General features: G+C 44.2%; 1 protein-coding gene across 6 annotated transcripts in view; it reads left to right on the top strand.

Annotated features, from left to right (window-relative positions):
- The window catches only part of POMGNT2 (protein O-linked mannose N-acetylglucosaminyltransferase 2 (beta 1,4-)), a 31,641-nt gene extending 20,462 nt beyond the window's left edge, over positions 1-11,179 (top strand). For 2 of the 6 annotated variants that reach the window (XM_027733376.2, XM_027733377.2), the window contains exon 2: positions 8,870-11,179. In XM_027733376.2, the coding sequence (XP_027589177.1) occupies positions 8,962-10,698 (1,737 nt within the window). In that variant the 5' untranslated portion in view covers positions 8,870-8,961 and the 3' untranslated portion in view covers positions 10,699-11,179. Of the gene's footprint in view, positions 1-460; positions 690-4,091; positions 4,256-5,247; positions 5,442-8,869 lie in introns of those variants that run through there. The other 4 variants (XM_039391227.1, XM_027733371.2, XM_039391226.1 and 1 more) reach the window with 4 other exon arrangements.
- The last annotated feature ends 3,068 nt before the right edge of the window (positions 11,180-14,247 follow it).

The raw sequence follows: 14,247 nt of genomic DNA on the forward strand, positions 1-14,247 counted from the left end.
CTGAAGGAGGGCAGTCACAGCCAGGTTCAATACCAAGCCGTTTGCTGACCGTCACAGCTGGGAAATTGCTTCCCTGGTGCCAAGGGAATTGCTAGAAAGCATGACAAAAGGCTTTCACGTCCTCCAGCAAGGGGCTTTTTTTTTTTCCTTTCTCTCCTATTGTTTTCTTCTTTCGTGTAATGTGTTTGGAGTAACAGTAGCATTAATGATACTCAAAAGCAGGATTTCTAAAATGCATGTGTGTGTGCGCGTCCCCTCCCCAAACCAGTTTGCCGCCTGTCTCCCAAGACATGCTCAGCTCCGTGAAGCAGCACGGCGGTGTTTGTTTCAGTGTGGCTGCCCGTTGGGGATTTGCAGGAATACTGCAGCAAATCATCCTGCATGCAAGGCTGACCTCTGGGAGGCTAACAAATTGAGGTGAGCCAGCTGGAGCGATAGGACACTGCCGGCGGACAGAGCATGCTCAGACCTGGGGGAGAAAGGTAGCTCAGGCTGCAGATGGTGCACGGGTGTTACGGTGCCGAGAGCCGATAGAAAGGATTTTGCCTTTTTCTTTGTGGTGGTGAGGAAAGAAGAGGACTGGAGAGTGTTCGTTCCCCTGCAAAGCATAGCCTTAAGGTGTCTTCTTTTTTCTTTCTCCTGTGAAAGAGAGGCACTGGATAGCCTTTCCTGTTATTTAGCAACACCAGGTATGCGTGCATGTGCTGGAAACACTGATCTACCAGTGATAGTAGTTCCAAGACTAGAGAGGTTGCAGATGCTCTGAATGACTGCATTTCTTTGCTGGGTGTCATTGTAACTGTGCTCTGTTTGCTGTGCTGATCACATACGGCTCTGAATTCAGTTTTGCTGACAGTCCTGGCTGCAGTGTACTTCGGGAGGGGGGGAGGTTAGCATGTTTTTGATGATATCTCCTTGCTCCCCCCCTCTCCACAACTTCACACTGAGTCTCTCCTCTGTGCCTGTGCACATGTGGGAAGGGAGGCAGTAGTTCATTTGTAATCCCAGGTTTTTGTAGTCCCTCTTTGTTTGACTAATGGTTTGCTGTATCGTTTTTAAACAAAAGTCTCATGGGGAAAACATCTGTGAGCTGAACCAAATTCTGTTGGTTTTCAGAAATGTGTTTTTTATTGGACAGGTGCTGCTATGGGATTACTTTTTTTTTTTACCGTTCCCTAAAAGCATGCTAATGTAGAGCTTGTGGTATCCAAGGAGGGATTTTCAATGTTCTTATTGGCTGTGCTGTGCTCCCAACAATTTTGGCTCCTGTTTAGAATTTGCAGCACACAGGAGCAGTCTTGGGCACCATGCTGATGGGAAGCAGGGAGAGCTCAGGCTGTAAATGCTTCTAAGCACCAGTCCCAGTATCAAAATAACACAGGTACTCTGCCTGTTGGAGAATAGAGAAAGAAAGGATAGATAAAATACAGAGAAAAACAAATGGCAGCTAGAAGCACAGAGGCACAATTGGAGTGGCTGAAGCTCATCTTGTTCAGTACTTTGGGATTTCACATCATATTCTTTTAAACTCACTTTTGCAGCATTGGTAAATTTTCCCTTCTGCCACCCTCACTCCGTCTTTACTTCAGGCAGACCACTGAAGTAAGATAAAGCTGCTGCTCTCTGACACCTCTTTTTCTGACAAAGGTATCTTGCTTACAGACTAAAAGCAAGAGACCAGGCAAAACAGAGATTTTTTACTCTTATGAGAGAGCTGTTAATGCCAGTATAACCTGATAGGTTTCAATGGGATTCTCGGGTGAACAAAGATCAGCTGGAATGAACTCTGTGTTCATTCTCTGTCTAGCCGTGGTTATTTGGAGTAACTCAGGTTTTCATCTTTAGGGACTGCCAGAATGTGGAGAAGACTTGAGGGCTGAGAGAAGTACCTTTTTTATTTTTAAAAATTTTTTTAATGTTTTTTAGCTCATTTTTCTTACATTTCTTGCCTCAGGCTTGTTTATCAGAAATGCCTCTTATCTAGGAGAATTTTCTGGAGATTAGGTTAGTTTTTTTTGAGGGAAGGTTTTCATTCTCCATGTCATTATGGGTGGAGGAGAGAACTTGGAAATATGGACCTTAAAAGCCCCAAAAGTATTCTTTTTAGATTTATACTTTTAGCTCAGTTTTGTGGCTTACTTCTGTGCTTTGACTGCTTAGTGCTGGAATTTTTTTTAACCTGTTATTTTGTAGATCAAGACAGCAGTATCAACAAATATTAAATCAGTGGTTGCTAGTCAAAAAGAAAATCAGATTGGACCTCCTGTCCCAGCTGTCACAGACTCTGAAATTTAATGGAAGAAAGCTTAGATTTTCTATCCATAAGTGCAGCCTGTAGGTGTGCTGTAGCGACCAGCATTCTCCTGTTCCTATTGAAGGTATGTTTGCAGTAGGGACCATTGCACAGAGCCTCAGTCTCCTTGTTTGCAGTAGGGACCATTGCACAGAGCCTCAATCTCCTTGGTTGCAGTCTCGTTTAGAAAGATTTACAGTTTTGCTTTCTATTCCTCACTTACGCTAAACCATAAAAACTGGAGATAGACCTAATTTTTATCACAACTGTCTATAGATAAGGTTTTTGCAAGACTTTAATATATTGTAATATTTGATTTTATTTTTTCTGAATAAGGCTCTATTTTTAAAATTCTATTTGAGACTACATAGTTAAGATATTCTTATTTTTTGTATCTCCTCTTTGTATCAGGCTTCATTAATGATATTTTTATCTTTAACTGCTGGGTTTGCTCCCTTCAGGAATCTGCTCTTTTCCTGTTTAAAAAGTCAGCACTTCTACACTTGACTGCTTTTTACAAAGAAAATGTTCCAGTATATCAATCATTCAGTGTACCATCCTTTCTTTAATGTGCTATGTACTGTGAAAGATATATGTATCTCATTAAATAAATACAGTGAATAAGATGGTAACAGCTTTTGGGGCTGTGGGGATTGACTTGCTTGTAGTTCTGCGGGAATCTGTGACAGAGATGAGAATAAAAGCAAATTCTTGGCTGCCAAATCCTAACTCCCCCTCCTTCCAATCGGGAAAGTTGCCTTCTAGCAACTTCAGCTTTGAGTATGAATGAAGTAGGTATTTAAAATTGCATGTGTTATATACATTGCATCCTTAGCTAAGCCTCTTGCATCAGGGATGGGAGAAAGAACAGAAGACATTTTGCAGGGGAAGTGTGAAATGCCATGTTTGCACGCCTTTCTTTTCCTGTACTGGTCCTGGAAAGCCAGTCTAGCTAGAGATGGATCTGGGGGTAGGGAGCGCTGGTGGGGAAAATATCCTTGAGGAGGGAATATCTCCTCCCACCCCTCCCACTGTGTTGCCATAACAAGAAGAAGGTCCCTGTGCATTTCCTGCCCGTGTGGCTCTGGCTCAACTCCTTCCCTGTCCTGTGGCAAAGGCATAACTCTTCCAGTTATGCTGCATTTCTGGGAACTGTGGAGATGGTTCTGTTTGGACACCATGGCCACAACTGGCAGGCTGTGCCTGGGAGCTGGTCAGCTGGGCCAAACCCAAGTCGGCCTATGAGAGGAGGCATTTCTCTGCACAGAGTGGTGATGCTCTCTGGAAGTATGTATCCTTCATGGGGTTTCTTTTCCATTTTGTGAAGCTTTTTAGCCTGCAGTATCTCTGGAAAACTGAACATTGCCTTGAAAATGCTTGGGCATTGTTAACAAAAGCTTGTCAAAACATGAATAGACAAAACCAGCACTTTTCATTCTGTTAATACCTGCAGGACTAGGATCCTTCTTTAGGTGCACTGTTCACCCTGGTCACCCTTGGCTTTTTCCTTTGGGGATTTTATTAATGTATGTTTATGTCTTTTTTTGTGGCTGTTTTTTATTTTGCAAGCTTTGTAGCTTTTCTCCTTATTTCTTATCTAGATTGTAATTTTTAAAATGGAGAAGAGATTTGGAACGTTGTCCATCATATTAATAGCTTCAGTGATTCATCCTACTGTAGCTTCACAATTAAAAAAAGAACAACAGACCTCATCTCTTAAATGAATCCAAACAGTCCTTTATGCCAACTGCCTATTAGTAGAAATTCCCCTCTCATCCCACCCACTCTGATCTCCTAGACATGGTAACGAGAGATGAAGAGCCACGTCTCCATCTCTGTTTCCTGTTGCTTTCCCACTTCCTGAGGATGTTTAAAACATCAGATGACCAGTAGGTAACAGGCAGAAGGTGCTACTGTGTCCAAACTTGTATGAGAGTACCACGGACCTGCAAGATGCTGGAGGTCTGTGCCAGAAGTGCCTGCTGAACACACCAGATGCACGTTCCTGAAGGCTTTATGTGCTCACCAGCAGTCAGTGCTAGTTAGAGAGGCGGTAGCTGGGCTGAGAGGATGAAACTGTGATACTTTTGCTAAGTGAGTGGAGGTGGAGGAAGAGAATGGGGTAAATTCCTCATGCCTGTGAACTCTTTTGGAAAAGAGTAAAGATGAGCTGACCAAAATAGAGTCCCTCCCACAGGCTCTTAGCCTCTGGAGTGGCATCCATTGTGGCTGAGCTGCAAGCCTCAGGACATGCTCTCATTTCCATTGCATAGTGAGCCACCCCTACACCAGTGTTTTTGTTGAACTCCCTGTCTCTGATTGTAAGTCTGCTGCCCCACTGTCCCGTCAACATCACTGCCTCTTCTTCCTCTTTCTCTCACTCCTGCTCCTCCCCTGCAGGCCACTCCTCTCGAGAGTGTTCAGGAGCATGTCCCATCCCCTCCCATGGGGTGTCATTGCCCTCCGCCAGCTTGGCAGCAAGAAGCTCTGCGCAGCTTTTATGTGCACGTCTCTTCTGGCTAGGCTCTGGTCTGTCAGCTGTCGTGTCTCCTGGTGCTGAAGGATGGTGCTTTAGCATTTCAAAGCAGAGAGTAAAAAAATGTCAGTCCATGCAATTTCCTTGGTAACTGGGGCATATTGCTCTCATGGAGCAAAGCCGTGGTTGTCCTATGTCACTGGGAAGCAAGAGGGCCAATGAGTGTGGTGGGGTGGGGAGGAGGTAGTTTGTGGGCAGCTGGGGGTGTGACTGGCCTAGATGCTGACCTATATGTAGAAAGAAACAGCACAGAGCACTCTGCTCTTACAGAGGGTAGCAGTGTGTCCAGCGTGCCACTTCTGCAAGTGCTTTTCAATTCTTAAGATGTTCTCCAATGACGCTGTGGGAGGGGAGTGACAGGTGTCTAGACCCATTTTGTCAGGGAGATTTAGTAATGAAAGTTTCTTTTATCATGAAGCAGCTCTCTTTAGGTGGAAGACTAAATACTTTTACCTATTCCGGAGTTACCTACTGCCTCCTGGGAAAGTTTCCTATCCCAGGACTGCTGCTGCTCACAGTGCCTAACAGCTGATCTCAGCTTGGGGGACTGAGGAACCTGGGGACATGGAGAATGATTGCTTGCCTTTACCCCGTTGGTGCAGCCTCTCCTTGGTATGTAAAAGCAAACAGTGGGATTGTTTGTTACTATTTATGTTCTGTCATTCCCTGAAGGACCAAAAATTTTAGTTCTCGAAGGTCTGTTTTTACTGAAAGTGTCAGATTGAAAAAAAGGTGGTTGATAAAATGTGGGAAAACAGGCAAAGAATTAAGACAGTTCCCTGAGTACCTGTGAAATTCTCCTCTCATTTCTGCCTGCAACACCCCTTCCTGTCCACATCCCCTTGCTTACTTTCATCAAAAGCAGCTTTCAGCCAAGCAGCATGAACCAGGATTTAGGAACTGGCAATGAGGAACAGAAATGAAGATGGATTACTTAAGCATTGCTAGCATTTAACAACTGTCCCTGACACCTGGTTGGCTAAAGCACGTGCATTCACTTCAGCTAAGTGCAGGGAAGTGAAAGAGCTGCAGTGAGGAAAGAGGTGGAACAGGGCCTTGCAGATGATTTTTGTTAAAAAGCTGAGTTGTTCATTCTTAGCCATTTAGTGCGTATGGCTGTAGCAGATTCTGAAATGAAAATTGCTAACCTCTGAACGTTGGCCACATCCATCAGGCTGCATCTCTGAAGTGCCTCTTATGCCCTTCCCTTGGGGCTGGAGAGGAGAGAACTAATCAGTCAGGGGTGAAACATTAGAAGAGGATGTTTTCAAGAAGGCCTGTTTGGCTCAATGGGTTTGTAATGGTCGGCAGAGCTCTCCACGACCAAAATGCCTGTGAAATATAGGTGGTATCAGTGGTGGTTTTATGGACTACGGGCTTCTGATGCCTTTGAAACACCCACACATACACACTCATCTCACCATAATGGAATAATAAAAGAGGCCATGTGGTTTTCCCCCCTCTGCCAAGTTCTTGCAACTTGCATTGACTCCATTGAACTTGTAGTGCTTTGTTCTTCTGACCCTCAGTATTAACTTTAACAATGCCCACAGACTGGCCTTCATTTGAAGTGTGTGCTTGCAGCAGAGGACTTGCTTGTTAAAGGTGTCCTTCATTTACTGACTAGCAGGCTTTGCATGTGGCTGCTGGGGCTCGGTCCTTTTCTCAGTGACGCTGCTGAAGTCATTTAAAGCTGTGCACAGAAGATGAGAGGTTTGTAGTGGAGAGGTTATGTAGAGAGAGGGATGATATCGTTAGACATCTTTCAAAGACAGTGAAGAAGTAAAATGAAGCATTGAAAGTCTGGTACCAACAAAATATCTTAAGATCTGTCTCCATCAATTTTTATTTTTTTTTCTGAAAACTGGTTTGATGGCATTAGCAGAGCCTGAGTGATGTACCTCTGTCCCAAGTGAGTTTCCATTCAAGGCTGTCCATGGAACAATTGTGGTTGAGTTGCAAAGCCATCAGGAGCAGTAGTTGACAGAAAAGGACAGATGACAGCCATCATTTGTCTCTGCAGGATATCTTTGGTCCCTGGGACAAGACCAGATTTAAATTGATGTGGTTGAAACAAAGGCTAAGTGTTAGGAAAGGGTTTATGACAGTCCTTCCATGCCTCTATCGAGACTGGCTGAAGAGATGAATGAGTACTAAGAATGAGATAGAGAAGCATCTTTGGGGAGTGGTTTATGGAGAACTGATCCTGCCTTGGTAATTAGATGTCCACTGTGTGTCCCTTCCCATTTCTTTTCTATGGTTGAAATCAAAACAACACCATTTTTAATTTGCTGCTTGCTTTTAGGGAGGCAGTTTTTCAGACCACTTGCCAGAGGAGGTGGACTTCATTTCTGTTTCATTTGAGTAGCTAGAGCTGCTCTGAAATTGAAATGAATTTGTTGCTCAGATCCCCAGAGACCACCTCTTGAATTTGCGTGGCTTACAGCTAGCACTTGTTTCTTTGGCATTATTCAGACTCCCACATACCTTCAGTTCTTCATGTATCCGGCAGGCTGTTGGGATCTTACAAGCTGTAGGAATCCCTTATGACTTCATTGAATTCCATAAACGATTCTCCATTCAATTCCAACTTGCAGGATCAAGCTTTTAGGCTGCAGCATCTCTTTTCTGAAGAACTCCCTTGGCAGGAGAGGTTTTGGTGTTTGCTTTGGTCCCAAATATGTCTGGCCGACTTCCTCCACTCTGCCATATAAGAAGCGTCTCTCAGTTAAAATGCTAAGGGATGCTTGGGATGTCAGAACGTGTGCTCAAGACATTGCTTTTTCCCCCCTCCCTGCAAACTTACATCAAAGGAAGTTTAAAATTGCTACCTTTAAAAACAGCAGCTAGAAACAGTCTTAAAGGGGTATATACCAATCAGAAATTTCCCTTCCTGAAGTTCCCTGTGAGCCATTGGTGCAATTATTTACAGCCTGACTAGCAGTGAATCTTGATGCATAATGAATATTTGAGCCCATAAATACTGTAGGTGAATCAATACCTCAATTGAAGTTCACAGTTGAAAATATAATCAGTACTCTGATATAAGCCAGTAGTGTTTCTACAAAGAAAGAAAACAGAGGCAGGATCTCTCTAACAAAAAAATAAACAGGGAGGCTTTGGAGCAGCACAGAAAAGGTTCTCAGGTTGGGGGTAGGAAAATGCCAGCACTGAAACCCTTCAAATGTATTAGCTTATCATTTGTATAAGAGTTGGCTGCTGCAGGTCAGACTCTCACTAAATGAAGGTTTGATTACTTTAATGACATATTGGTTCCTCACATGAAGACCAGAGCTCTCCTCTCTCTCATGCCAGTATTTCTTTTGGAAGATGATGGCAGTTCCTAGCTTTTGATCCTGGATTGCAGCCAAAGAAATGCCCAAATGACTTGGGAGTTTCCCACAGGGCAACCCATAGACCTGCAAGTCCTCCCCCAACCCCCTAGTAAAATTAAATTGAATGTGATGTTCATTAGTTCACATTCCGCATTAGAGTATTGTGAAATCTGTACTTGGCAATACTCCTTGTATTATTATTGTCTGCAAAGTAAAGGTGAGAGGCACCGTTGAGTATTTGCAGCTGTACAAAAAGCCTGTGGCAGATCAAGAGGAGGAGCTTGGTCTCCCAACCCCTCTGTGAGTGACCCAGTGATTGCAGTGCTCTCTTTCCTCTCACTGTGGGAGTGGTCTGCAAAAACCAGCTGAGCCCAAGTCCCAGAGTACATACTGTTTTTTCTGACAGATCTTCACAGATTCTTCATTCTTAAACTCTTTTACATTTTCTTTTCCAAAAGCATAGAAATGAAAATAAGAGAGAGGAAGCCTTCCTGTAGAGCAACTCCCAGTTCTGTTTGCCTTTTTTTTTTTTTACAGTTTTGGGTTAAGCTTTGGCACTTTTTCCTTTTTTCCCTTCATTCCCTGGTAGAGGGGAAAATTACTGAAAAAAGCCTAAACTCTCTTGAATAGTCCATAAAATGTGATTTATGATGGAGCTGTAAATTGGATGTTTAAATGGTTCCCTTCTTGTTTTATTTTCCACAGGTCTTTGCCCTCACCATGTCAAGGAATGTTAATGATGTGTTCCCTCTCCATTGCCTTCCCCACCTGTCATCCTGCTAGGATCTAACTACAGAATGAACATAGCAGCTGTGTTTAATGCCCTGCTCGTGTCTGTCCTCGCTGCTGTGCTGTGGAAATACATCAAACTGCGCGAGCATGCCTCCATGGTGGAAGAGGAGTTGGTCCTCACACGCCAGTCTCAGGAACTTTCTGAGGTTCAGATTGACTACCACGCAGCTCTCCAGGCACTGGTGGAGAACGGTACCAGGATGGTGTGCACCGGCAGGATGCACACTGACCGCATCTGCCGCTTTGAGTCCCTCTGCTACTCTACCGAGGCAGAGGAGTTTGTCTACTTTCACAGCAACTCCTCGGTTATGCTGCCCAACCTGGGCTCACGGAGGTTCCAGCCAGCTCTGCTCGACCTCTCCTCTGTGGAAGATCACAACACCCAGTACTTCAACTTTGTGGAGCTGCCAGCTGCTGCACTGAAATTTATGCCAAAGCCAGTCTTTGTGCCTGATGTGGCGCTGATCGCCAACAGGTTCAACCCAGACAACCTGATGCACGTCTTTCATGATGACCTCCTGCCAATTTATTACACCATGCAGCAGTTCTCTGATTTAGATCTGGAGGCACGGCTCTTCTTCATGGAAGGGTGGAGTGAAGGTGTTCACTTTGACCTCTACAAGTTACTGAGTAACAAGCAGCCGCTCCTCAGAGAGGAGCTTAAAACCCTGGGCAGGCTCCTCTGCTTTACCAAATCGTACGTGGGACTGTCCAAAATCACCACCTGGTACCAGTATGGATTTGTCCAGCCACAAGGGCCAAAGGCTAACATCTTGGTTTCTGGTAATGAGATCAGGCAGTTTACCAAATTCATGATGCAGAAACTGAACATCAGCTTGGAGGAAAGCTCTGGTGAGGAGTACATTGTGGTGTTCAGTCGAACAATCAACAGACTTATCCTAAATGAGGCAGAACTAATCCTGGCTCTTGCTCAGGAGTTTCAGATGAAAACCATTTCCGTCTCTCTGGAGGAGCATTCGTTCTCTGACATCGTCCGGCTGATCAGCAACGCGTCCATGCTGCTCAGCATGCACGGGGCACAGTTAGTCATGTCACTCTTCCTGCCAAGAGGTGCCACCGTGGTGGAGCTCTTTCCATATGCTATCAACCCCGAACACTATACCCCTTACAAAACCCTGGCAACCCTTCCTGGCATGGACCTGCAGTACATTGCTTGGCAGAACACTGACAGGGAAGACACAGTTACCTACCCGGACAGACCTTGGGATCAGGGTGGCATTGCTCATCTGGACAAGGCTGAGCAAGAGCGCATCATTAAGAGCACAGAGGTGCCACGGCACCTCTGCTGCCGCAACCCCGAGTGGCTGTTCCGTGCCTACCAGGACACAAAGGTGAACATCCCATCTCTAATCCACACAATTAGGCAGACTGTGAAGTCTAAGCCTGGACCCAAGAAGCAGAAATGGTCTGGTAGCCTCTACCCTGGCAAAGTGAGGGATGCCAAGTGTCAGGCCTCTGTCCAGGGCACAAGTGAAGCTAAACTTGCTGTGTCCTGGCAGATCCCCTGGAATCTGAGGTATCTCAAGGTCAGAGAAGTGAAATACGAAGTGTGGATACAAGAGCAAGGGGAAAACACTTACATGCCTTATATATTGTCCCATCAGAATCACACCTTCTCAGAAAACATTAAGCCCTTCACGATATACCTGGTGTGGATACGCTGCATCTTCAACAAAAATCTCCTGGGACCTTTTGCAAATGTGCTCTTGTGTAGTACATAACCTGCTGCACTACCTGTACAGCTCTAACCTGCTCTCCACTCCATCTGTGGTTTAAAACTTCTCGTCTTGTAGTTTGTAGAGAGCTGAAGAGGACTAGACTGTACCAGTGCCTAAGTGTCTATTTTATTGCACTCCATGTGTATTCTTTAGATGGTATTTATTTCCAGTAAGTGTTTAAAAAAAAAAAAAAGAGAAACCTCTGTGTTCTTCAGAGTAACTTCCAGAGGTTAAATTACATGCTGAATCCGTGTAATTCAAAACAGAATGGAAGTGAATTGTGTGTACCTTGGTCGTGATTTAAATTTGTTCCTATTGTGTGGTGACTATTTAAGCACAGCATTGAACTGCAGTTAATTCCATGGCTAAGTGGGCAATTCTCATCAGCTTTTTCGTTGTAAGTTTTTTTTTTCAAGAACTCTGACTGTAACTTTGAGTTCAGGATTTGGTACTGGAGCCTTCATTAAACTGCTGTAAACCTCCTTGATTTTTTATTTGCATTTTATTATTTGTCAAAGTGTTACTGTGATAGATTTATCCATTGTTGTGGTAAAATGTGTATATGTGTAGCTTTTTATCTTCCATATTCTGGTTAAAGAGAATGAGACTACAGTGTCAACTTCATTTTTAAAATCAGATTTTACTGCACTCCTATTGCAAAAGGCTGGAGTAGGAGATAGAAGTAGAAGGGATGGCCTAGATAAAATAATCTGCTGTGTTTTAAGATGTTTTCTTTCTGTGTTGATGTGTTTTAAGGTGTAACTCATTTTGTGAGCTATGTACGTGTGTGTGAGAAAGGAAAGGGATGGTTTGGAAGAGATGATGGTGGGAGCGATTGCACTTACAGAAATCCACTCAAGGAAATCATTTTTTTCCTATTTGATTAGAAAAATCTGTTGATAATAGCTACCAACAGGTACGTGCTTTGCTAGGGAATAGGCAAATGATGGCAAGGCAAAGCTTTCTGGGCACAGCTGTTCCTGGATGTTGGTGGGAAGAAGCAGAGTCAGGCAGGAAACAGGTAGGTGAATGCCATGGCATTGGGCTGGACAGAGCACGTGGCTGATGACATTCTCATCTCTCTTGTTCCAGTGAGGAGAGTAGTTTATTCTAGACTTAAACACATTTTCCCTGAGATCAGAATCCGGCTTCATTGCTGGGGTGGCACACTGACTGCTTTGGGCCTGATCCTGGACTGCTCCTAGTTGCAAGTAGAGGTCTTGGGGAGGGAGAGAGAAAAGAGGCAGGAGTGTGAGATGTTTCCCTGATAGATGTTAGCATCCTCCATCGTTCATCACCAACGTTGAAGCAACAGGAAAAGTGCTTTCTTCTTCTCTCCCTCCTTTCGCACCTTCCTCCCAAGGTCTGGATGGACTTTTGAACAGTAGGATAAATATCTTGTTTTCTGAGTGGTGGGCTAATAGATGAGCATCTCAAGGCAGGATTATAAATATGGGTTCTAGAGGGAGGGGGAGAAAAACATTGCTGTACAAATCAGACAAGAAACAAGAGGGTTGAAAAATGAGCAAAACACCACAGTACATCATTGGACCTTCAGGCAAGTGCTACTTCTGTATATTCATTTTCATTATGTCTTGCTTTGTTTTCAAATATGTTTATGATTTAAAGAAGGGGAAGAATCAGAATATCAGTCCCAAAGTCTGTGTTTGCTTTGCCTTTGTAACCTTGCCAACTAGTAGTTTTTGCCTTGATATTTTAAAGGGGCACATTGAATATTCCTCCTGCTGTTTTCTTAGGACAAAATAGGCTTCTTGCTGAAGTGAGTGTCCAAGCTGTGCCCCAAAGTCTCCATGTGGCTGCATATTCCATGCTAGTACGTCAGAGCTGAGGTGAGAAAAACTCCACAGCAGATGACAGTGATAGCAAGCTGTTCAAGGAAGCCTCTGGGACCTGTGGCTCCCCAGGACCTTGCTGGCTGATGAGCTCCCTCTCACAGAAGTGTTTTGCAGCAGTCTTGCATCCCCACATCCATTCAAGCTAAAGGTAGCCCTGTGGCCAGTGGCCGTCCTGCTGGCTGTTGTGAGGGTGTTAATGTTGGCACCCTGTGAAGTCAGTATTGAGTGAGTCTTCAAACAGCTGGAATTTAGTCAGCATTTGGTTTACATCATTTCTCAGAAGTAATTTTCTATGGGTGTGTGACTGTCTGTGTTCTCCTAACCAGTGTTCATCCTGGACAGGATATCAGTCTTATTGTACCTTCCTGCCTGCTTTTCTCCATGTGTTTTGTAGTAATCCTTTGCCTGTAATTTGTAGACCATCCCATTTCACTTAAAATTAGTTCCATATGATTGCGGATTTTCTAATATTTGCAGATTGGTTACAGCACATTAACTATTTTCTTCTCATATTCTAATGACTCTAATCAACAGAATTGGCTACGGAGCTATGAAGTATCATATATGTGGGTTTCCATGCTCTTAACTCTGGCATGAAACGGTCTCTTGTGTTCAGAGAGAGACTCACTTTTTCCAGAAGATAATCAAATGTGCTTTTCAAAAATGTGCATTCAGGTTCTGTCTTCCTCATCAGTGCTATGAGTGCTTTATGGGGTGGAAGGAAAATGAAAGTATTTTTCTTTTTCAAATTCTGAAATAGATAAACACTGAAGTTGTGACAGGGATGTTGCTGTTTTCTTCCAACACCTGCCCAGTGTAAGAATGTCTGTGCTGGTGCCCTACTGCTGTACCTGAATTCCTCCTCTGCCAGAGCACACAGCACTGAGAGCCTGTGGTCCAGCCTGTAGTTTCATAAATTGGGCACAGTAGTGTAATGCTGATTTATACTACCTCAAGAACTGCTCTGGAGTGCTGGCATCTTTCCATAATGAATTTTCTTTCCTTTTAATAGCTTTGCCATCAGTGCTCTGCAGGCCTGTTCCATTTTTCACCCCTGTCCTCCCCTGTCCCATGTTTCTCTTCCTTCACATGAATATCCTCTCACAGTCTCTAACCTTCGCATTTCAAGAAAACCCGCTGGTATTTTCACTGTCAGTGCTGCTTAGTGAGTCAGAAGGAATGTTTGCTTGGTATCACTTAAAGTTTTGCCCTGTAATGAATGTGGACTCTCTGTGCACAGAAGTTGAGGCTGCATCTCTAACATGCATAGGAAGGCAGGGCTGGAGCAGAGTTACTTCCCCCGGTGGGTTCGTGGGGCTCCTTTTAATGAGTTGTGTTGTGGAAGCAGCTTGAAACTTCCACCACTCTATCAGCTTGTTTCTGCTCCCAAAGCAAATACATTATGTTCTGTGGTGCTCTTTGCCCCCACTGTCCTGGAAGAAGAGAAATAGCTGAGATTATTTCCAGAACTCTGGGGGTAGTGCACGATGCTGGTCTTGAACTCGCTGTTCTTGGGCTTGTCCATGCTTACGGGAATGGATCATTGAGAAGGATTTCCTCTGGCTGCAGTTTCATGTCTGCTTTTAATTAGCCCAAGTGCAAGGAGCAGCCTGTGGCTGTGGTGGGAGGGCTCTTACTGACATACAAGAATAAATGGAGCACTTACCAGCTCGGACCTGTGAAGTGTTGGAGCAGG

This window comes from Pipra filicauda, unplaced genomic scaffold (genome assembly GCF_003945595.2).
Source record: "Pipra filicauda isolate LSUMZ 115617 unplaced genomic scaffold, ASM394559v2 scaffold91_size2508729_pilon, whole genome shotgun sequence".
Lineage (NCBI taxonomy): Eukaryota > Metazoa > Chordata > Aves > Passeriformes > Pipridae > Pipra > Pipra filicauda.